The sequence below is a fragment of the Sipha flava genome, unplaced genomic scaffold, assembly GCF_003268045.1.
Source record: "Sipha flava isolate LNK unplaced genomic scaffold, YSA_version1 23_pilon_pilon, whole genome shotgun sequence".
NCBI lineage: Eukaryota > Metazoa > Arthropoda > Insecta > Hemiptera > Aphididae > Sipha > Sipha flava.
The window spans coordinates 500923-526173 of record NW_020272884.1 but is presented as its reverse complement, the minus strand read 5'-3'; the positions used below and the strand labels follow the sequence as shown (position 1 = coordinate 526173).

Here is a 25251-nt window from a genome sequence, read left to right as displayed (position 1 = left end):
TATCGTCCTTTATAAATGATCTCAAGTCTCTTTTAAACCCACTCATATCCCTTCTCACAACAGTAATTAATAAAATACTATTAAAAGATGATAAATAATCAATACCCCAATTCATATTTAACAATAATCCTTTGGAACGCCAATGGATTAAAACAAAACAAAAACGAATTCCAATATTTATTACAGATTTAATATTTATTCCTATATTGATATACATCGTCACTACGATAGGAGAAACTGTTTTTGTACCACGAATCCCTTTAATTCTGAACTATCTTCTGTTCAAATTTAAACGATTACAGTTTCCCTTCAAAGTCTGCTTTGCAATGACTACAAACAAGTCTCAAGGCCAGACACAAATTTGCAGAAATAGACTTGCTGTAAAACTGGTTTTCACATGGGCAAGCATAAACTCAGTGGCGCCCAGACAGGTTAGCAAGTGATGCAACTGCATGTTCTCTCGAGGATGGTGGGTAAGTGGTTGTATAACTTGCAGTGCCGGCGCTAGGTTTTTCGCTGCCCTGTGCCAATTATAATATCTCACCCTTTTATAATTTTTTTTTGTGAAAAAAAGGTCATTATCCTTAATTATGGGGGGGAGGTAGGGTGTTGGGGAGATAGTCTCTCAAAATCGAATGAAATAATGCGTATAATTTATATGAATAATGTTTTAATACTTGAATCAAATGTGATGAACATATAATGTACCTAATGAAACAAAATTATAGTATAAAGAGTTACAAAATATTTGAATTTTACATAAAATTTATAACTTTTTTTTTTTGCCTTGGCGTTGGCAAAATCGTTGACAATGTTCTCTAAATTTAATTCTTCACCTAGCTGATGCACAATTGCAAGTTCACTAAGGCGATCATTAGTCATTGTTGTGCGTAAGTAAGTATGTATTAATTTAAGCTTAGAAAAGCTTCTTTCACCACTTGCCACCGTGAGGGGTAACGTAAGAAGTATTCTTAAAGCAACTGACACATTTGGTGCAAAGTCTCCAGTATTGATGACAAATTTTAAAATTTCAACAGGTGTTAAGTTTGATTCAATCATTGGTATTAGAGATTTAAGTTCATCAGCCATTCCAAGTCCATTAATATCGACTGAATCTCCATCAGTCAACAATAGTTGTAAATCGTTGCAGTATTTTAGTAGGTCTTTGTGAGACATATATTTTAACTTACTAACGTCACACAAAAAAAAAAAAAAGAAATAGTCACTGTGCTCTTTTAAATTTTCAAATCTTTCATTTATACTATTTATAGCGACATTTAAAATATAGTAAAAGAAGTTAACTTTGAAATGAGTTTTAGGATCGACATGTTCGTAATTAAAATGTCTTCTTACACGGCGAGCTCTCCTAAATGAGAACTTAAATAAAGGTTCTACATCAATTTCTGATGCCAATTGTGTAGCTTCAAGCACAATTTGATCAAACGAATCATCATTATCGAATCGCTGCTTTTTCAAATATGATAACAAATTTTCTAAAATGTTCATAACTGCACTAATGTCATAATTAATTTTTTGCATTAATTTGCTTACTGGATTAATTTGGTTTAGTAAATCATACCAAATGATAATAAAACAAAGGAACTTAAATTGCTTAATGTGCTTACATAGATAATCAGCTTCATGTCTAGTTATTGTGTCCAAATTTGAATCTTGCACAATTTCAAACAACGCATCATATATTTCTCTAATTTGGTGTCGAAATGATTTTAGAGCTTCAATCCTACATTCCCATCTAGTCTGACTCAAATTTTTGACAGTTAAATTTGAAATATTATTTAAAAGAACTTGCCAACGATGAGTGGACGACGAGAAGAAAATTTACACTTTTTGAATTAAAAAATTTAAAAAAACTGAATTGTTTCTAATGAAGACTTAACAGCGTCATTAACGATAAGATTTAGTGAATGTGCACTGCAAGCAACAAAAAAAGCGCGATGGTTTATGTTTCGAATTCTACGTTGCACTCCCGAGTGTTTTCCTCTCATATTTGCCCCATTGTCGTACCCTTGACCACGTATGTTTTGAATTGGTATTCCAAAACCATTCAGTCTTTGTAAAATAACGTCAGAAACGCTCATTCCAGTTGAACTTTGTATAGGAACAAAACCAAGAAAATGTTCTCCGATTGAAATATTAGACTCATTTTTGGACTGTTCAATGAATACAAAACGTATAATAATTGTCATTTGTTCAGTATGGCTTAAATCAGGAATGCAGTCTAAAATTATACTGTAATATTTAGCTTCTTTTACCATACTAAGTATCCGTGATTTAATAGCATCAGATATCAAATTTATGATTTCATTCTATATTTCCTTAGCCAAGTAATGACTTTTATTTTTACTATTTATTGTACGTCTAACATGTTCATCCATTAAAAGATCATATTTTGCTATAAGTTCAATGATTTTCAAGAAATTGCCGTTATTATGCTGGTAAAGTTGATCTGAAGAACCACGAAATGCCAAACTGTTGACCAAGAAGCTGTACTACTGACACAATCCTCTGCAAAATTCCATTCCAATATTGTTTTTCTGATTCTATTAAACGTTGATTAGCTTGATCAATTGTTTTTGAGACTTTCAATCTTGAAGATAATTCTATCCACATTTGATAGGATTTTAAATGCGAATTAGATGTTTCATGTTCTTTCAAAATAGTAGCAACGTGTCTCCAATCATTAGATCCATCGGTTCCTAATTTATTTTTCGAATTTGAAAAAAAGCTTACAGTAATAACAGAAAATAAAATTTTTAAAAAGGGAGTAGACGAGTCATGTTCGTGGAATTTTTTCACCATTACTCAAACAACGTTGATAGTTAAAAACTGTGAAATGACGATTGTTGCCATCTAAAGGGAATACATAATTTTTGTCGATGGGTAGAGGAGGGCCATTTTCGACAATCATCGTTTTAAACTTATCACTTATGAAATTAGGCCAAGTAGCGGGATCAGAGTTAAAAATCAATGTTAGTTCTTTAGATGTCGAGACTATATCAGTTGAAGATTTATCTAAAGAAACTTCAGTGTATTCGCGGTGGTTTTCTAATTGAGTTTCGAGTATATTGTTAGAATTATTACAAAACTCTCAATTTATTGTTAATGCATCTAGTTCAACAATATTTTCATGGAGATTATCAGTTGATAGTGATGTTTCAAGATATGTTTCTTGAACCTGACTAGTAACTCTGTTACTGGTCAATTTTTGAGAAGTAGATTGTTGACAAAACTTGTTTATAGCTCCAGTTTGTTTTTTAATTTTTGCATCTTTTTCAGCTTTTCTTTTTCTATATTCAGATCCTGAGAGACATTGCCGTCCATCTGACATTTTTAATTGTTAAGATCAATATTTAAGTCGAGATAATTTAAACTAAAAAAAAGAAACAGAAAATGATCAGAAAATTCCAAAATTTTTACCCACTTGTTTAAAAAAGTATACTTTTTTAAATTTAAATTATAATTTAAATAACGTATGAAAATTTCAGATAATTTGGACAATAATTATTTGAGGAGTTATCTCATAGAAGATAATAAAATATAATATAATAAGAATATAATAAGATAATAAAATAAATGAAGAAGTTATTACAAATTTTACGATTAAGTACCTATCAACTGCTCAGCAGTGTGTAATTTTTTGTTTATAATAATAAGATAAATAAATAAAATTAACTTATTAAAATAATAATACACTTACCATAAGCAGTACCGTTCCTAGGGGGGTGGCAAGCGGTGCGATCGCACCGGGTCCCGCGCTTGTGCGGGGCCCCACAGACCAGAAATTACACTGTTACGAATATAACTTTATCTATAAATAAACATAATAATATTGTCCCCGTAGACGGTAATACGGATATCGTGATCCGTGTTGTTTTCTTAGGAAACTGTTATCGACGAAAATCAAGACAATACCAATTATACATAGCTATACAGTTTTATACACTGGTTATGTACTTGTACAATTGTTTATCTTTGACGATGATCGACAACAGTACAAAATATATCTGTAATAACATAGTGTGGTGAACCATCACCACATAATTCCCGCTTGGAGGTGGTAACATTGTTGTTGGGCGGTTAGGCACCATGGTTGTCGACGACGCGAACAACCGCCACGACAGGGCGGCTGTCACCCATCTCTCTCCATCTGTATCGCGATCCGTATACACGTCCCACGAACGACTTCGAACCACGTTTTTTCGCTACCTCGTGACTACTGTCATCATCCGCACTTGTGGTTTTCTGTATATATGTTTTTTTGGTTGTTTTTTTATTGCATTCATACATAATAAACGCCTTTTTTATATAATTAATATCGTTGTTTATCTCCCTGTGGTAGTACACCGATATTCCTTTTCGCTGTTGGAGGTGGTCGTGTTATCCACTAACACGAGAACTCCACAATAGTATAAAATAGTACAGTGGTGGCCAAACTACGGCCCGCGGGCCAACTCCGGCCCGCCATCATTTAATATCTGGCCCGCGAAAGTCTTCTATATTACAGCACTTATTTGTATAACTGTAATATTTTGCATTTACGTAAAAAAAAATTTAGAATGCTTTTTTTTATGGCCCGCAATAAAAAAAAATTTTTTTTTTGGCCTCCACTGAAATAGTATAATGATGTTTTTCTTTTGCAATTTATTATTAACGAGAATTACGATACCTCATAATCTTGATATTGCCTACAAAAGGCTACACGGGTAACGCTCGTCACTTACTACGAGACATTCAACAAGTTAACGACGATTGACGAATACGTGTTAATTTATCGGACATCGCTTCATTAATAAACAGGTATTTACTATTGTCGATTTTAATTACTTACATAAAATAAATATTTTGAATATGGATTACGAAATAAGTATGTGTACTACAATGTCTATATTTTAATATCTTACCTTGGTTACGTCCGTATGACCGTAATATTATATTTCTGATGGTGATCACGCTACACGCATAATGTAACGCCCATAATACACATTACAATAATTATTATTAGATAGGTAGTATTTTTTTCTCAGGCATTTATTTACAAAAACTATACTTTGTAGTTCGTATACTTCTGTATCATGTCATCTAGAAATCGGGATAAATTTAGAAGTTATCCATCAGGAAATTCAAAAAGGCAGAAAAAAAACACAAGAGAAAAAAGTTTAAATAAACTACATGGATCTTTCAACAAATTTGTTACAGTATCTTTAAATTCTACCCAATCGTTTCAAAATTCTTCGACAAAGAATAGTCAAAACAGTATTAATGATAACACTCCAGTTCTTGAAGTTGATATTTCTGAACAAATAAATGAAAATTATAAAATTGATACTGGTTCTTCAAGTTTAGAAATAGACAACGAAGTTGAAATTAATAAATTACAAACCAAAAGTAATAGCAGTGGTAATGACTTTATTATAAACACAGTAAATGATTACGATATGACAGATATTGAGAATGATAAATTTGATACTCCTTCTTCAAGTATAAAAATAGATAACGAAGTTGAAATTAATAAATTACAAACCGAAAATAAAAGTAGCAGTAATGACATTATAAACACAGTAAATGACTACGATATGACAGATATTGGTTGTTGGCCTAAAATAATAAATAGTGATTGCAGAAAAGAGCTTATAAAACTGGGGCCAATACTAGTTCAAAGCTATAATTTTCCTCAATCTGAAATAAATGGTGGGCTAAGACGTTTTAATTCAATGATAAACGTTTAGACAACGGAGATATTATTAAACGAAACTGGTTAGTATATTCAAAATTTAAAGATAGAACTTTCTGTTTTTGTTGTATACTTTTTGACCCTCATCCTACTGGTAATTTAAGCAAGAATGGTATAAACGATTGGCAACATATTGGGGAGAGACTCAAGTCTCATGAAATCACGATTCCACATTATACTTCCTTACAGTCATGGATTGAATTAAAAAAAAAGAATATCAGAACTCAATACTATAGATAAATTACATTTGACTAAATTAAACGCGGAAAAAACAACATTGGCATGATGTTATTATACGAATACTAGCGGTTATCCATTTTTTAGCTAAAAATAGTATTGCATTCCGGGGTTCCAATGATATTTTATATCAAAATATAATGGAAAATTTCTTAGTGCGATTGAAAAACTTGCCAAATTTGATCCTGTTATACAGAAACACTTAAAACGCATTAAAGATAAAGAAACTCATATCCATTACCTAGGACACAGAATTCAAGATGATTTTATAGAAATAATGGCAAATAAAATCGAAAATTAATTATAAATTTAATTAAAAAACATAGGTACTATTCCGTGATCATTGATTGCACTCCAGATATTAGCCACCATGAGCAAGTATCTTTAATATTTAGAATTGTCAACATGCATTGGGACGAATCAACAGAACCAAGCATTCAAGAATTGTTTATGGACTTCGTGAATATTCATTCAACGTCAGGATTAAGTCTTTCAAATGTATTGATTTCAAAACTTGCAGAATATGAGATACCTTTAAGAGACTGTCGGGATGAGGAGTATGATAACGGAAGCAATATGGTTGGAGAATATCAAGGAGTGCAGTCACGTATTCGAGCTTAAAATCAAAGAGCATTTTTTGCTCCATGTGCTGCTCACAAGCTAAACTTACTCCTTTGTGATGTTTCTCAAAGTTGTATTAGAGCTATATCATTTTTTGGAATGATTGAACGTGTGTACACTCTATTTTCAGCATCCACAAAAAGATGGGATATTTTAAAAAAACACTGTTCTATAGTGTTAAAAAAATGGACAGCTACACGATGGGAAAGTAGATATAAATGTGTTAAAGCAATTAAAGATCAACTATCTGAGGTACTAAATGCTTTAGAAGAAAAACTGAATGCTCTAATGATCCAAAGTCAGTGAGTGAGGCAAAATCAATTATAGACGAACTGATGATTTTTGAATTTGTTATAAGTCTGGTAATCTGGCTTGATATTTTGGGTCAAGTTAAAATTGTAAATAAAATTTTACAAGATCCTAAAATGGATTTAAATGCATCGGCTAGCAGCATAGGTAGTCTTATCACTTTTTTAGAAAAATATCGTACAAATGGATTTGAAAACGCCAAATTGGTTGGAATGGAAATCGTTAAATATATTGGTGGAACTGCTAACTTCAAGGGAAAAAGACCAAGAAATAAAAAAAAAATGTTTAACTACGAAAGTAACGATGAATATACAATTAGTTCAGAAGAAGCTTTTTGTCGTGATTACTTTTTGATCCTAATTGACCGTGCTACGGAAGCATTGAGAGTACGGTTGGAGTACCAAAGCACATTTAACTCCAATTTTGGATTTTTGTACAGAATTGGAAAACTTAAACATCAAAATGATGGTTTTATTAAAAATTGTTGCAATGATTTGCAAAACGTATTGAGTGAAGGCAATTTTAGAGATATAAATGGTGCAGATTTATACATGGAACTTCTTATTTTTCGAAGTATAATAGATGAAAACGCAACAACTCTATAGGCATTATCTTTTTTAAAAAATGTTTCTAGTTCATTTCCAAATATAGAAGTTGCAATTAGAATAATGCTCACCATACCAGTTACATCAGCTGGTGCTAAGCGTTCATTCTCTAAATTGAATCTGATAAAAAATTATTTAAGAAGCAATCTATCACAGTATAAGTTATTGGACCTGGCCCTTATCAGCATCGAACATAATATTGCTGATTCTTTGAGCTACAATGAGACAATCGCACTGTTTGCATCAAAAAAAGCACGGAAAAAAAATTTAAATAATATTATATTATGTTAATTTTTTTTATTCTTAGTAAATGTAAACTCATTGCATCATTATTATAATTTATGTTCAATATAATAAAAATATTAATTAATAAAATATTGTTTGTACATTGTTCATATATACAAATTTAGGTTTCTAACATAACTAAAAGGGTTTAAAGTTTACAAAATTATATAAAATTAAAGTAAGTCCCTAGAAAATAAAATAAATGTGTATATTGTATAATAATTAATAAATTAATTTATACGGCCATTGGCCATATTGGGCCCCCAAAATTCTGCACCGGACCCCGAAAACTATCGGGCCGGCACTGACCAAAATATGAATATGACGTGATGATTGACTAAAAAATATGCACAGTACGCTCGATGTCATTAACAACTCGTTGACAAATAATTTTTAAATTGCACGTAGGTACAAATGTACTGCAAAGATATTCATAGTCAATAGACTATGTATAGTTGTCACTCTTCACGGGTAAACTAGTTTTTATCGCTAATAATTATCGTACATACGTTTTTGGGAACTTTATCATAATTTGATTCGGTTTACTGGAAATCTTAAAGATAATCTTGAATCACGATGAACAAATGAACAACAACGCTACCGGCTAGCTCGTATTATATTGTTTATTAATAAGTACCTACTTATTTAATACTATATAGGTAAACCGATAATATGACACAGTACCAGTCAAAATACTATAATATGCATTATATTAATTTTAAATAAATAATTTAAAAAATAACTACCAATTTATGAGTAGGTACTTAACGAGTAATAGTGAAAATATATATTTTTATTTATAAAAAATGCCGCCCCTAAAATTCCAAAAAATTTGCCGCCCAGTGCACAGGTCGCACATGCCTTTCGCCAGCACTGATAACTTGGAAACCCCAACTTATGGTAAGCAAATATGCAATTTGTGGATTGGTGTATGGGTAACTTTTGTTAGTTGCATGTGCTCTCAATATACCTCTGTGCGCCACTGCGTAAACTCACCCAGTAGCTTGGTGATTTTTTTGCCTACTTTTTCTTGCTAGGTTACATAGATTTTTATACTTAAACCCGGTAACGACGGGTAATTCAGCTAGTAATAAATAAAAGTAAATTTTTCAAAAATTACAAAAAAAATTGTTTATCCTCATATGATCTTAAAATAACAGTTTTCTTAAAAATAATTTTTTTTTTAAATATTTCATAGTGTAGGCTTGAAAGGGTTAAAAGTTCTTACCTGGTAGAAATATCTGCTCGACAGATGTCTGCATAGACTATCTTCAATGACAGGAGAATTCGCTATTTGAAAAATCGAAAAATCGACCTCTGATCAACGATATTGGGAAAATAGTTAACTGACAAATTAAAATCGTTTAAATTTGAAACTTTAAAGTATCTATTAATAAAACTTATGATGGTTTCAGAAAATATTGGATGGAAATTGTATGTGTTTACTTAAAATTCCGTTGTTGATACGAACTGTTTTTAGGTTGAAAAAATGAATTTTAAAACGTCATAGCAATGCGTTATTGTTAATAACTAGAGTAAGGAATTATATACGTTTGCATGTTTTTTCTGGTTAACTTTATCGTATGCTTGGTAAGTATAAAATACATTTCATAACATTCATGATGAAATATTCAACATTTTTATTGTATATTTCTGCCTATTTGAACATTTTTTGGTAAAAGGGGCATATTTTTGATTATAAGAGCATATTTTAAGCTTTTAGTGCATAATTTTAAAATTTATCGAAATCAAGCGCTTTAGTGAATATTTTCCATGAATCAAAGTCAATAATATGTTATAAATTTATATAGGAGATATGTCTTGTATACGATAATGGTCAGCAGTGTTGTGCATTATCTAGATTATTTATTTAGATAAAAACATAAATCCTTTTTATCTTATCTAGATAATAATAATTTGAAGTATCTTTTTATCCACCTTTTTTAAATAAAATAGTTATCTAAGGTATATTATCTAGATAATTTTGAAAAAGATAATTTTTTTTTTGTGGGAAGTGAAACGAGGAATAATAAACACTTGGTATTACCGTATGTACGTTTTAAATTTTAAATATACATATTCTATAAACAAAGAAAAGGTATTGAATAATATTTACACAGAAAACATATAAAAATGAATGTATTTCAAATAATACCATTCAATTTTATAATGAATAACTTTTTTCTTTTATATTATCGACGGCTGTGTGATACCCGCTGCCCAATGCTTACATCCGAAATTCAATATATGTATTGTTGTGACCCGATCCGATTCCCACTACGCAGAATGGTTGGTAACACTGATAAGGCGCTGTCTATTGCAACGAGAGTGTGTGTGTGTGCGCATACACAAATGGCGTGCTGGCCGTTATACAAACCACCGCGAAGTCACACACGTGTTTTTTCTGTTGTCGCCGTTTTTTTTCTAAGTTTTTACAATCGCCATTGCGGGCGTTACGTGGTAGTTAAATTTACCGTTCGCCGCATGTAGCTGATTTATTATAGGCGTTCGACATTGTGCGGATCTTGACGATGCTGCAACGTTTCACGTGTATATTTGCCATTCGTCGTATTGTGTGATACCGAGCTTCTATAATTTGTTTACTAGTAATATTATTTACATTATTAATTAAGGGGCGACATTCCATAATGTACTATTGCCACTTTTCAAAATGTTCAGGAATCACAATTTTCTATTGTATACTGTTGTTAAACAGTAGAAAAAAGGTAAAATATGTTAAAAATTCAGAAAAATATACTTATTATACTTCTCAAGTCAAAATTACCTTAAAATTATTATTTTACTATTTTAATTGATAATTTTAAATGTTGGTGTACTATTTCCATCCAATTGTACACTTTGACTTACTTAAGAATTTAGAGAATAATGAACCAAGTTTTTCCAAAATGTACTTATTCCATAATTTCCTACAGATGTGGAATAGTATTTATGAAATAAAACTCAATGGTAAAAATTAAGTAGCCTTTTTTGAATAAAGTATGATGGATGAAAACAGTTAAGTTGTAAAGTTTGTCTTCAAACATATTATTGCCAATACAAATATTTTACAGTTTTTGGATAGCATGGTTACCGAATAACTAATAAATAATAACCTTAATAATAAAACAAACTTTTTTTTTTACAATATTCCTTGTAAATCAGAATCTATGAATTCATTAATAAAGGTAAAAGGAGAAATTACTAAAATAAAACAAATAAAATAATTTTAAAAAATAAAAACTTTGTTCAGTGCAAAAACTACACACGTCTTGGCGCGGATGTCCAAAACTTAAATTAAACTTTTTAGTAAATATTTTTTGATATTTACTTAAACTACTAGTTGGTTTTTTTTCAGAAATCCTTTTTTTCGTCCAATGTGTCCACATGTACTTGATACTTAGACCAGGTTGCAAATAACATCGACCGGTATCTCTTCTAGTATGATGACTTTTACGACATTTAAATTGTTTGATGTGATCTTCAATAGACTGTGTTATTTCATTTGCAGTATGGTTGAAACGGTATCCCCCTCTTTTTTCAACTGGACTACTATGATTGATATTAAACGTTTTGGTGACCAAATCAAGTCTTCGTCTAGTTAAAGATGTTATAGAACTAAATGCTTCACCACAAACTTTTACCATATTACCATTTGAAGCTGGTATGAAATAGTTAGTAACTGTCCGATTCATCCTATTAGTTGTTTTTCGGTTTGTATGTTTAGGAACAGATACATTCATAAATGTAAGAATAAATTTATCTTGATCTATTTTGGTAGGGCAGCTGCATAAATTATTTTTAAATTATGAGATTTCATCACTAGATAAAATTGAAACATTGCAGACTGTGTCCTTAATTTTGTCTTTGTGAATACACTTTACTGTCCATTCATTTGTTAAATTATTATTAATTATTTTTTTCTGTTTTTTTTTGTTCACTTTATTTCTTTTCCTTCCACCATCAATTTCCATTATACAATCAATGTATTCAGGATCACTATTAAAAGAAGAGTCTGATATAGAATCCATCATAGGTAGAAATTCAACAGAAGTATTGTCAGTTAGTTCAGGTTGAATTAATTGTACATCAGCAGAAACAAGTAAAAAATCATTAGGTTCTGAAGGAATTTCAATCATCAAATCATTTTCTTGTATGACCCCTTCAAACAGTTTTGTTGGTTCTAAGACATATGGACTAATTTCTACATCCATATGTTCAATATCAAATGGTTCTAAAACAGGTGTAGGACTAGTAGGAACAATCTAAAAAAAATTAACATAGAATGGTATTTTACTTAAAAAAAATTATATTATGTATTTTACTATGATTAGTTATTTATTTACATTAGGTATACCTAATAAACTAACCAAACATAATATAAGTTTATTATTCTGTAAAAATTAACATCATCAACTGTAGGAAAAATAATAATATTAAACAATAATAAAAAAAATTCAATACATTATATTATTATGATTCGATAGAATCATTTAATTAAATAATATAAAATAAGTGCTAATTAAAGCAGAGGGATATTTTAATAGTACCTAGGTATATTATGTTCAATACAGTCTATACAAAACTAAAATGTACCTTATATAATAGCTACCTTATAATATGGTATTAAAAACATAAAATGCATACCCATTAATGGCATTCATTTAAAATTAAATGATTATACATTTAAATTCAGTAGTTATGGATACCTAATACTTACTATAAATATATATCATTTAATTTTAATGTGAGATTACTTATAAATAAATATAATAGGTGCATACCTACTTCACTGTTTAATATGAGTGTTAGTTTTTATGCTAGTCAAATATATTATTACACAATAAAAAAAAAAAATGTTCATTGAAAATGAATATGAATATAATTATAATATAATATAATAGAACATATTTTAAAGTATTATGTATATATTACCCACCCTATTTATCAGTAACCTGTTAAAAAGTAGGTAATATATTAAAAAAAAATTGAATTCATACACCTTAACAAAAATGTCATGCTTATTATAATAAGTTATGAATACAAAACTGTATTTACTTATATTTAACTCATTAGTTTTTTGAAGACATAGTATTTATATTATAATTTTATTATAGAATATTAATTATTAATTATTATACTAGGTACACATTTGATTGTATCTACCTCCTGTAGCCATTTATGAATATTCTTATCATTATTTGATACATTATTTTCAACAGCAATATCTGGTGGATGGGGTATTGTTGAGGTATTACTGTCTTCAGTAGTATCCTGTTATAACATTTTAAATTTTAATAAAATATAATTCATACATACAAAATGTCATGTTAACATTATAATAATGAGTAATGAATACAAAACTGCATACTGTTTATACCTAATACACTAAATGTAATAGTTTTATAAGACTTTATAACGTTATGACGTAGTCTGGATATAGTACATTTTGAAAAAAATCATGGAAATAGTTCTTTTTGAAATATTTCTATGGTCTGATTTTTAAATTACCATGGGCAATAGTACATTCTGATAAATTCTCGCCATCGGCAGTAGTGCATTTTGACGCAATCTTAGTATTTGTAATCAATTTATTGATAGGAAATAGTACATTTAGGTATAATTTGATGGTTTCAAACGATTCCCCACCATTTAAATTATATGTTTTGATGTATAACTCATATATTCAATTTTTGGCAATAGTACACTTTGGAATGTCGCCCCTCAATTGTATTTTGTTAGGACTAACTTAAGTTAAGCTATTCTCTTGTACAACATTTATTTGACGATAGTATATATCAATAAATCTTACAGTCCACTATTACTTGTTTTTATGAATTTAAAATTAATTGCATAGCACCCAGCCCAAAAAAAGGTCGAGTTATCAATCGTGTTCATTAAACTGAATTTCGCGACCAAACATGTATACCTAATAGCTAATATTATACTCATATAATAATAATATACATAATAATTGTGTTAACACATGGACATAAAACGTCAATCTTTGACTGGAACGTTCCATAAAAAACCCTCATTAATAGCATCAGTCTCCATACCGATTGCTGAACCTTTTCACTTTAAATAACATTTGTTCTTAGATGCTCTTTTTTTTATATTTGGTACTCTCACATAAAACACAATATCTATTTCTTATTCCAATAAAAATAATTTCTTGGTTTTAAAACCTATTATTTTTGCCTAGTTTAAAATGATAAGTATTATTATGAAGTTACAACATGTAATAGGTTATTACAAATATCGTGTAATATTATTTTTTATAAAATGTTTATTAATAATCTTTAAATTAAGAGCTAATTTCGTCCAAATATTATAATGTAATTTATACCCAGAGACTACGGTTATTTACTAGGAGTAGATAACTACTAGCGATTGAGCGAATCACTTAGTAATAGGTACTAGCATTAATTAAATGTACCTATATAGTATATAGGTCAGGCAATAGAGACTAAATTTTTGCGGAAAAAAATTCCAACCAACATTTTTTTTTAAAAAGTTTTAATAGAATATGCCCTATAACATACTAAAAGTCTCCATTGATCGGACTGGAGCTTTTTTTATATGCTCATGAAAGTTTAAAAATATTTGAATATCTGAAAAAATAATAAAAATATTAAAAAAAGTTTCAAACAAAAGTTATTTATTAGACAATTTACAAATAAAAAAGTAATCTTGTATTTTTTCATTTAAACAAATATTTGGCAAAATATATTTGTTTAAAAATAATAATTTTTTTTTTTACACTGTAATAAATATATTTTTATGTTCTACAAACTAAAAGCGAACGATTCAATTATAATATCAATAAAACATACTAATAGACAGTAATAGGTAAATATGCGAGGGAATAGGTAATTGGTCTGTCATGCGACAGTAGCACTGAAAGGGTTAAAAGTTCAAAATTATGAAAAACAAAAACTTCTACAAACAATTTTCAAAAAAACTTTGAAGCATAAAATGACGTTAAAATGTATATCAAGTACTCCTCTTTATTTGTATAGTTAATTAAAGTTCTTAGGTACGACTGTTGTACAAAAAACTGCGTTTGAATTACGAGATGGGTATTTAATCATATTTTAATCTACTGATTTAAAGCGTCCTCTTAAGCATCCCCATCAAAATCGCTTGTGAACGTGTAAAATCATAGAAACGCAGGATTTACATCAAAGCCGTACCTTAAGATAATAGCTCAGAATAAATTATTATTATTATCACAGAATTCTGAAATCCTAAATTCAGTGTTATCATTATTGTTGTTTATACTATTATGATGTGATAATAGCATGATATACGAGCCGATTTAATTATTTTGATAAGTGATAAAGACACTAGACGCCACAATTACTGTTTGCTTCCATTTTTCAACGTAGACCTTTTCTAAGCATCACGAATTCATGACTTCACTTAGTTGTTGTGTAATCAAAATCCAATTATGTCGATATCGTGACATTCTGAAATTGTAAGTTAAATTATAAGGTGACGGATATTAATTTTTATTAATGTACGTGGTATGAACAATTTTATTCGTTGTGCAACAAGTACATCAAGTAGTAATCAAGTAGTTTCCTTTTCGTAGCTTGATGATCTGTTTTCATCGTTACTTCTATGATTTAAAATAATTAACTATTAGATGATATTGAGCTGTTGATTGTGTATTTTATTTCTAGTGACACCTACTTAATTTAATACTACTACTAAACCAATATTTCAAAACTACTTAGCGAATTTAAAAAAAAAAATTCACAGATTTTATGAAAGTGTATTGCTTTATGTTTAGACCCGTGACAATTAAATCCACTAATTCTGCTTGTTTCTACTTTATATCTATTCATATTGATATAAGTATGATGCATAAAGTTTGTTTTTAAATTCTATATATATCCGTGATGAGCATGTATTTGATTACAATCTTCTTTAATAAATAGTTACATTCAAATTATTTGAATGAATGAAAACTTCTTTGTTGATCATTTGGCTACATAATCATGCATTGATAGGTAAACATTTATTATTGCTATTTTTATTTGTTTATTTTATAATCTGGATGTGTATGCAATGGTTTGTACAATTTTATGGATATTAGATATGTACTCTATGACTCTTTATTTATTTATTTATTTTAATTATTATTTGAGTTTTGTTTTTAATTACAGCCTTCATGGTTTCCAAAATGGATGTTTTGTATCCGTGCAGTCTATGTTCTCGGACTTTTCAGTTAAAAAAACATTTTTTAATGCATATGCGTTTGTCTCACCTATCAAATGCACCTTTAAACCCTAATGATGACTATGAAAGCTTATTTAATTGTTCACAACAATTTTGTAATTCAAGTTTATCAAATGAATATATGCATTTAAACCACAGAATTTCAATGAAAAATTTGACAGAATATGTAAAAACACAAATAAAAAAAGAAGCTCCAAAAGAATCCTATGCTTGTTTGTTATTAAATGTAAGTTTAATTTATAGTTAAACCATATTGAGTTTATGTTTGGAATTTTTTTCTCATAAACTGTACAGAATTTAGCTACTAATTAAAAATTAATTTGTGCTGTGAATATAATTGTTATGCATTTATTTCAGGATTTTTTGCCAGACAATTATACATATAAATTATTGACCTTTAAAGATTTATTGTTTGGTCAATTTAAAGCAAAGTTTATTATCTTTGAGACTAGTAAAGAAACATTTTTAGATTGGTTAAATTGTTTTTGTCAAAAATCCAAAGTCACATATATGACTGAAAAAATCCCTTTTGATTTGTTGGAAAATGTTCAGCGTGTATGAAAAATAAGCCAATTTATATTAAAAACAATTTTTTGAGATGAATTTTTAATTAACTATTTATCATTACAGAAAGTTTACAAGTGTAAAAATATTGATTACTGGAATAATGCTACCAATAGTATTCTTCAAAAACCAACTAACTGTAAAGCAAGTTTAACAGTTGTTATTAAACCTTTAAAAAAAAATTCGTAAGTATTATTTGATTTATTACATTTATTATTGAATAAAAGTATGCCAAAGTATTATTCTATGTTTACAGTGATCTAACTAAAACTATCGTATTATTAAGGCATACTCATTGTCACCCGATGAATTATTTTACAACATTAAAACATTACCAAGCAATTTGTAATGTATATAATCAATTAACACCTCTATTACAAAATGGGTATTCAGCAGCTGATGCATTGCATCAATACAAAATGAAAATTTTACAGAATCACGGTAAAATTTATTATTTGAAATTAATGGACTCTGGTATTAAACTAGATGTAGAATTTATCTATGACTTGTACTACATGTACATGGATAAGTCTAGATTTTCAACGCCGTTCATTAGACAGATAGACTCTTTAATAAAATCTATAAGTTATTATAATTACACTACTGGAAAAGAGAGTGCTGTTCTTGACATAGTGAGAGACAACATAGTAATAGCTATCCGATCACCATTGATGGAAATAAATTTTGATACAGTGTTTTTATGTTCAACTAATTTCAGTGGCTGTAAAACATGGTTTATGTTTAGCCAAAATGATAATGAAATTATGGTTCCAGTAGGTGTTATTGTTGCTGCTGTTAATGAAGAATATATGTTGAAAGCAGGATTAAATTTATGGATAGAATTAGGAGGTAGTGTTAAATCAGTTGTAGTTGAGTTTGCACACATGAGCACATTGCAATCAGTTTTTCCAGAAGCCTCTGTATCAGTTTCTGGATTTCATTTTTTGCTTGGTGTATGGAAATGGTTATTCAGTGTTACAAAAAAAAACAATTTAAATGACGAATTAAATTGCTTTGTCGAATTAAAAAAACTTGTGTGTGCTGATAATTTTATTGCTGAAAATTGCCTCAATACAAATTTTGCTATCGATTTAACTGAAAAATATCCAAATTTCAAAGAATTCATGGAAAATATTTGTAAACCCAAATTTTTGTTTTATCCATCATTAATTGCTCACCCATGTTCAAATATTTCTGAACGGAAACTTATTTACTATCATACTAAATCACTTTCTATTCTGCAGATGTTTAATTTTGTTACTAATGAAATCGACATATTCTATGAGCATTTGTCCATAAATACATCTAATAACCAAAAAATCATTTTTAACGACTTCATTAAAATGAAAGAGGACGAGGATAATTTTACTTATACCTGTGTGAGTGACAGTTGTTCTATGTATTTAGTGAAGAGTGTTAATAATGATACATTTTTTGTTGATATGGATATTGGATTATGTTCATGTACCATAAATAATGTTTGTTCTCCTTGTGTTCATCAAATGTTTTTAAATAAACATTTTAATGATGAATTTATTAGTAATTCATCAGATACTTATATGCTGGGTGTGTCTACTAATAATGATAGAGATGGCGAACTGGGTATAGAAAAAAATCAATTTAAAAACATTTTATCTGAATTTCAATCTGTTAACAAAAAAATTAGGGAAGAATTTATAGCAGACCCAGATTATTTTAAAACTGGCATTCAGTCTTTTGTTTCAACATTGAAGAACAATATAACATTAGATAAATCTTTATTTTTAGCTTGTCATTCATTAAACAATGTAAATTAATCAAATTTTTTTTATAACTATATGGATATAAATTATTTTTAGTTATAGTTGTATTAATTACATCAAATTTGTTATCTTCTATTCTAAAATTTATTAATTTTATTTGTATTGTTTGTATATACATTTTTAATTTAAACCTAAAGTCTAAATACTAAATTACCACGTTCAATTTTTTTTATAATTTTAATTAATTAGATGACTGAAAAGTGTATTTATTTATTTATGAAAAATATTTATTTTCACTTGATCATGTTTTGTTTTCCTATGTATTTAAAATATTATATTTAAAATTGATCTCAATTAATGTGAATTATCAACATATTACTGTATTTTATTAATTTATTATTTGTATTGAATTCACTGTATTTAATATACTGAACGTTTTTAATTTTAATTTTTTTTTACATAATTTTTTTATTTCTATGTTTAGTTTTTATAAATCTTATACAATTGTATAAACAAGATTATTTTAAAGTTTCCATTTACTTTAATTTTGATAGGGTAATTTAATATTTCGTAATATTCAAAGATATTACACAATCTGAAAGGCTGATAACATAACATTAATTTATAAATATGATTATAAATTAGTATCTAATGAATTAATATTAATAATATAAGTTGTGTAAAATATATTTTGTGACAATATTATTCTACAAGTACAATTTGTAAATAATTTATGTGGTTCTGTGAATACCATTTTTTGTACTGTCATAATTTTACAAATGAATTTATTTATTGTCCAATTTGAATTATTTGTTATTTAACTGTGATACTTGTAGATTGTATAGTTTGGTTTTATTTAGTTTTATTTATTTTTGTATTATTTTATTTTATCAAGTTAAAATAGTTGGATTCTTAGTGTAATGGCAATATTGCAATAAAACATTTATAAATTATTTATTCTGTGAAATAAAACAATCATCAAATATTATTTAGAATCAAAGAATTAAAATTACTAATGTATTTTATATGTATGTATGTTCAAAAATTGAATGTCTCTCTTTTTATATCTAATAATTTCTTGCATAAAGACTTCTCAATCAAAACTGTAAATGAAGAAGCTGCTCATTTCTATAAATGGTTTCAAATTTGTCTACAAAATCATTATAATCCATTTTTACAGAACTATTACACCCATATCAGGTGATCCTAGGTGTCGTTTAAAAAGAACAAATCCTTTAAGTGTCATGATTTATCATTTAAAAAACAAAAAAACACTATTTAGATAACTATTGAATTTCCATTCAAGTGTTGGTATTCTTGTTGTATGCAGTCTACTGCACACTTGTTGTCTATCATGCATGTTTCTATACCTTATATGTGGTTGACTGCAAACTATATATCTGCGGAGCATCTATATATATATATATATATATATTAAGTCATATCTATTGATTTGATGGCAATAATTGATAGTTAATTACTTAATTATTAAGTATTACCTTAACAATTTACCTTCAATAATAAAGTCTAGCAATAATTGTAAATGTATGAAAAAATCAATTACAGTTTAGTTTGTACTTTTATATATGATACATTATTATATTGTTCAATCAGAGGAAAATACCATAGTTTTTTTAAAGGAAAGAGGACTTATTGAAATCGATCTTCCTCTTTGTGTTTACTGTGGCTCGCAACTAAATTCTACTTACCCACAAAGAAATAAGAAAAGAATGAACTGAACCTTTTAGTGTTTAATACATATCTATTCACATATTATATTGTAATACACTAATTTACTTATGTATTATAATATATTAATGCATATTTTTATATAAACATGTGTGGTAGACTGCATATGACGAGAATACCCAAGTGTCGCTTATGTGTGACTACTTATTAAAAAATTTCATGTTAATGATTAATTCATCACAAATTTTAAATGTCCTATTTGAATAAATTGTGTATTTTTAAATGTAAAATAATATAGTGTTCAACAGTAAAATTATAATAGTTTTCATGAAGAATGCAAAATCTAAAGTTAATGTTGTATTTTATTATGTTTAATATTTAAATTTATATTGTTAATTATTATATGTAAAATCATATGTTATTATGATATTTCATATTTCAATTTTATAATGTATAATATTGAATATTTGAAAAAATTCTAAGGAATAACATTTTTAGTACAATATTATAGTTGTTTATAGGTATAAGGTGTTGAATCCTGATAGAAAGGATGATACAAACCTTATGTAGGTACTAAAATAATAGTTTATGTAAGCAACCAATTTATAAACATATTGTAATACCATAGAATAAATATCATTGTAATAAATTTAATTAATAACTATAAATATAAATTACATTCTTATTGTGCCAATGATGACTAAATGAGTGCTAACCTTTGATTGTTTACTATTAATGTATTCAGCTTTTTTTAAGTGAGTAGAATATATTACGTGAATAATGAAAACACAATGTACTGAGGCTTTACAATTTTTAGTTTTAATAATTCATGAATTGGTGGTGGATTTATGGGGAGGGGACATAGTCATTGTTTTCTTTTGGGCTTTCGTTTTTTTTATCAGATTTATGTAACATGTTTGATAAATGTTTTTAGTCCTACATATATGCATGTACATTTTTACTATCAAACACTATGTATATCTTTGTATAGGTAGTAGGTAGTATGTTTCATGATAATAAATAATAGTATAATATTCCTTTCCCCCCACCTCCTAAACAAGTTACTGTTCCTTCCATGGATATATATTATACTAATATATACTATGCTATAATAATTATATTATACTAATTAATATATTATACTAATATACAAATAACTTGTACTACTTTTTAATTGTTTGAAAACAATTCACATTTTTATTCAGATAGTTTAGATTCCACGTAAGACAGATATATTATTTTCCATAAATATAATTTAAATACTTTTCTATATCTATTATAATTAATAACTGTTTATGATAATATATATAATTAAATATATGTATATTTTCCAACACATTAAGTTTTTAAATATTTGTAATATATCTAATATATATTAAATTTTATGTTTATATAATATATTTAATGTCAAAAATTGAAAACTATTATGTTCTCTAATAGGTAATAGTAGGTTATTTGATTATAATTTTATATACTACGTATTATATGAACATTAAATATCTGTATGTGGTTATTTAAATTGAAAATTAATTATTATTTGATGATTCAGAATTATTGAAATTGAGAAAATTAACAAATTTATACTTAACATAAAAACAAATAAAAAAAACATTTAAAATTATATAATAAAAAAATACATAATAGTTCATAATAGTTTAGGTACCTGTTTTGTGGTTATTTTTATATTGGTAACAATTAACCGGTAAAATGTATATTATTATAATATATATATTTAATAGACATTGAAATAGGAAAACCAATGATATTAATTTTGTATATGCTGGGATTTCAAGCATCTGAATAAATATATTTTATTATTAATATGAGATTAAAACATCTAGAAGAGATAATCTATGAGATCAAAAAAACATTTTTTGAGCCTATTTTAGGAAATACTAGCAAAAAGGATATAGAGCTTAAATCGTATGTATGTGATGTGTGTGATTGGAAAGAAAAAAATGTTCAATGTTGGGCTGGTGGAGGAGGCGGAGGTAAAGGCTGAGGTGTTTGTTGCTGAGGCAAGGCTTTCAATATGGCTTGCACTTCTTCGGCCACGGCAGCCAAAACCATCTGGAATTGGGCTTTAGTAGCCACCGCACCCGAACGCTGATCACGGATGTGCTCCAAAGTTGCCGCTATGTCGATTTCCTTAGCTCCTTTCGCCATACGATTAAGCACCATGTCCAACAAGCAATACGAACCAGTACGACTTACGCCATCGCTGTACGGATCAAACGATATATTGTTCGATCAGATTTAATATTTCTATGCACAATATGAAAAAATACTTTGTATTATTAGAATCAGCGATGCATACCTGCAATGGACGACGATTGGGCAAGATCTACCACGGAACGACTTGTTGACTTTCCTACGAGCCATAAAAAAACAACATCTATGAGTAATAGTGATACGTGTGCGTATAATCGTTTTAAATTTAACGATCACATAATATAATAAATTTGTTTTAATCTAGTTCCTACTCGATTGATGAATTTTCATCTTATGTGAAAACTTGCAGTGTGTAACATTTTGAAAACCAAACTATAAATGTATTCAGTGGCGTATATAGGAGGGGTCTAGTGGTCTAGTAGCACCCCCCCCCCGAAATGATTTAAAAATAATTTTAAATGTTTGTTATAATTTAATGGTGCTTTATGCTTATTTAGAATTTGCGTCCAACGTCAAATCATTTTGGGACATTCTGTAAATGAAATGTATATAAGTACCCCTACTGTGTCTTGTTGGTAATTATTAGATAGCAGTTACAGCACTATACAGTGGTAATTTAACTTTGTCTATAGTAGCCGCTCCCAAAAATATTTTCTGTATACGCCACTTTGACTACTATAGATGTAGACATAATGAGTTAAATCATTAATTAATGTGTTGTTACCTGCGGAATTCCAGTAGAGCTTTCGTAGTGTTGGGGACTCCTCCATCTGGCCATGTCAAGAAGTGGAACTGAGTGACTGTTCTGGTTTCTCCGGTTTTCAAGTTTTTCAGATAGAAACTCCTCACCAAGTAATCATCGCACCATATGTGTTCACTAACCAAATGCACCTGAACGAAAACATTCATAACACGCTATTATATGCGCCCAGACCAGAAAAAAAACATTAATTTCGACTCTATTCCATACCTCGTATATGTGATAGAGTTCAGATCCCTCTTCCGGCCAGTAACGATGACATAACACCACGTCGTTTTCTACCAGTCTGGTCAACATCACGATCACCACGCAACCTTGTTCCCAAACCATTTGCCAAAAGTCTGCCGATGTGTCGGGCAACGGTCCTTGTGTCGCGATGTAAGCCGGATTCCGTGGATCGTGATCGGTCTACGTGAAACGCATAGCAGATGAGTGCATGTTTTTAATTAAATAATTCCGACTGAAGTTTGTAATATATAAATATATTTTACCAGGACCTAGAACGAAACCTACAAACTAACCTCGACAGCCGATCGATTTTGATTTTTTTTTTTAAACTTAAAAATAATAAACTGACAATTTTATAAGCATTTTATGCACACCGGTTACGTTATTTTTTTTAAACGTTTAGTTTCGCCAGCGTGGTACATGTTTCATTTTTAAGAGACGATAATTTATAGTGCGGGAAATATTTTTTTATTTGATAACGAGTTCTCTTCAGTGCGTACATAATATAAGTGTAAGTACTAAGTCGATCGTTACTGTTCTAATAGAAATTATGAAAAAACAAAAAAATGTATATTCATAAAACGTAAAAAATATTACTTCGCGAGACCGGTAAGAGCCCAAGTTCAATTTTTGTTTTCGGGATTTGAAGAAGTTTTTTTTTTTTTTAAATAAAAATCCTATAATTTTTATTTATAGTTAAAAATTAATCTTTGTGGATTTCGTACTATGGTAGATGCGTTGATGTAGTCCGAATTATTCATGTTGGCGTACTCGTTGATCACAACCCTGGCGTGGTCGTATGGTAATGCATTGATGTAACGATTCTTCTTTGCGTTTTCCGGCTGCAATCAATCACCACCGGTGATAAAAAATAAAAAGTCACCAATCACTTACTGCGGGATACTACTCACCTTTCTAGCCACATTGACCGCACACGGTTCCGCTTCGTACGCGCAGAGCGCTGCCCACTCGCTGTCCAGTCGGTTTTTATTGTTCAAATGGTCCTCCATATAAGCCTGAAATAACGTGAAATTGATGTTTTATATAAAATATTTCGATTTCAATCCACCGCGAACGGGAACATTTTCAAATTTTATTACCAAAACCATGTGTCCGGTTGATATATCCATGTTCGACAGTACCGGTTCTTCTCCCCTTAAAATTCAATACCATTATTAGTAAAATATTTTTAGTACAAATAACATCGAATTATTGAATTGTATATTTATTATAACTAAAGAGCAATGTTGTGTAAGAAGAGAAAAAAAAAAAATCAAATAAAACGAAAAATACCACGAAGATGTGCTTGACCTTGAAGAAGGACTGTTGTCCGGATCTTTCGACAGGCTCGCTATTCTCTGAGACGTGGCATTCGTTTCTTCTTTTTTGCTCGACATCCTCGCTCGGCACAATTCCTTGCAATATGAAAATCGTTCAAAGATGTGTTACTAAAATTGTATTTATAAACAAGATCCACTGCAGAAGTGGGCAAAAAAATAGAAAAAAAAATTAACCCTAGTTGTCCACGTTAGTAATTTAAGTCATCTCATCATGTGCGTAGGTAGGAAATATTTTCGGAGAGGGTTTTGGTCTAGATTTATATTAGTACTATAAAACATAATTTAATTTTATAGTACTATAAAACATTGAAATTAAATATGAACTATTTATTTAATATAATTGAATATCAGTACAATATTTTGTCCATATAAATTACAAATTTAAAAATATAAAAAAAAATTATAAAATAAAACCTTGTTTTCTTAGTTGAAGTTTAAAAATATTGATTACTTCTTCCGGATCAATATTAATTTCACGATGAACGCTTAGCAAAGCAAGTCCAGTTAATCGTTCATTTCCTGTCGAATTTTTCAAATATGATTTAATACGTTGTAATGTTGAAAAAGTTCTTTCTACAGTAGGTAGTAGTTGATACGGAAAGTGAAGAAATAATAGTTAACAATTGTTTTATATTTGGAAAACATTTAGAATCACATTTTAAAAATGCTTCAAATGCTGAGGATGGTCTACAATCTTCTTTTC

The 25251-nt window shown here is 28.7% G+C and overlaps 4 protein-coding genes and 1 pseudogene across 6 annotated transcripts in view; 3 read left to right on the top strand and 2 right to left on the bottom strand.

Annotated features, from left to right (window-relative positions):
- Nucleotides 1–5093: 5093 nt before the first annotated feature.
- LOC112684048 lies at nucleotides 5094–6216 on the top strand (annotated as a pseudogene).
- A 178-nt stretch (nucleotides 6217–6394) lies between these two features.
- Nucleotides 6395–7524, top strand: LOC112684043. Its single transcript, XM_025555341.1, has 3 exons — nucleotides 6395–6596; nucleotides 6741–6912; nucleotides 6969–7524. The coding sequence occupies exons 1-3, from the start codon at nucleotides 6395–6397 to the stop codon at nucleotides 7522–7524; spliced, it is 930 nt and encodes a 309-aa protein (XP_025411126.1).
- Nucleotides 7525–11141: 3617 nt separating this feature from the next.
- On the bottom strand, nucleotides 11142–11643 carry LOC112684051 (the record flags this gene model as incomplete). Its single annotated transcript, XM_025555348.1, has 1 exon — nucleotides 11142–11643. A coding segment is annotated over exon 1 (408 nt), but the record flags the coding sequence as incomplete, so codon positions are not given.
- Nucleotides 11644–14793: 3150 nt separating this feature from the next.
- Nucleotides 14794–18565, top strand: LOC112684049. The gene is made up of 5 exons (XM_025555347.1): nucleotides 14794–15286; nucleotides 15981–16279; nucleotides 16411–16608; nucleotides 16684–16802; nucleotides 16874–18565. Exons 2-5 carry the CDS (start codon nucleotides 15986–15988, stop codon nucleotides 18411–18413), a joined length of 2151 nt encoding a protein of 716 aa, XP_025411132.1. The 5' UTR covers nucleotides 14794–15286; nucleotides 15981–15985; the 3' UTR covers nucleotides 18414–18565.
- A 3238-nt stretch (nucleotides 18566–21803) lies between these two features.
- LOC112684025 (receptor-type tyrosine-protein phosphatase N2) overlaps nucleotides 21804–25251 on the bottom strand; it is a 70813-nt gene continuing 67365 nt past the window's right edge. For all 3 annotated transcript variants that reach the window (XM_025555323.1, XM_025555324.1, XM_025555325.1), the window contains 8 exons: nucleotides 24502–24623; nucleotides 24309–24363; nucleotides 24120–24224; nucleotides 23934–24050; nucleotides 23191–23388; nucleotides 22945–23111; nucleotides 22366–22419; nucleotides 21804–22269 (listed from right to left, as the gene is read on the bottom strand). In XM_025555323.1, the coding sequence (XP_025411108.1) occupies nucleotides 22011–22269; nucleotides 22366–22419; nucleotides 22945–23111; nucleotides 23191–23388; nucleotides 23934–24050; nucleotides 24120–24224; nucleotides 24309–24363; nucleotides 24502–24623 (1077 nt within the window). In that variant the 3' untranslated portion in view covers nucleotides 21804–22010. The remainder of the gene's footprint in view (nucleotides 22270–22365; nucleotides 22420–22944; nucleotides 23112–23190; nucleotides 23389–23933; nucleotides 24051–24119; nucleotides 24225–24308; nucleotides 24364–24501; nucleotides 24624–25251) is intronic.

What these genes read in the sequence shown, in the direction of transcription:
- LOC112684049 (XM_025555347.1), top strand. Translation starts at nt 15,986, where the DNA reads ATGGTTTCCAAAATGGATGTTTTGTATCCGTGCAGTCTATGTTCTCGG. An exon ending in ATGCTTGTTTGTTATTAAAT is followed by an intron (nt 16,280 to 16,410) that starts GTAAGTTTAATT and finishes CATTTATTTCAG; the next exon opens with GATTTTTTGCCAGACAATTA. An exon ending in AAACCTTTAAAAAAAAATTC is followed by an intron (nt 16,803 to 16,873) that starts GTAAGTATTATT and finishes CTATGTTTACAG; the next exon opens with TGATCTAACTAAAACTATCG.
- LOC112684043 (XM_025555341.1), top strand. Translation starts at nt 6,395, where the DNA reads ATGCATTGGGACGAATCAACAGAACCAAGCATTCAAGAATTGTTTATG. An exon ending in ATATCAAGGAGTGCAGTCAC is followed by an intron (nt 6,597 to 6,740) that starts GTATTCGAGCTT and finishes CTCTATTTTCAG; the next exon opens with CATCCACAAAAAGATGGGAT. An exon ending in GCTCTAATGATCCAAAGTCA is followed by an intron (nt 6,913 to 6,968) that starts GTGAGTGAGGCA and finishes ATTTGTTATAAG; the next exon opens with TCTGGTAATCTGGCTTGATA.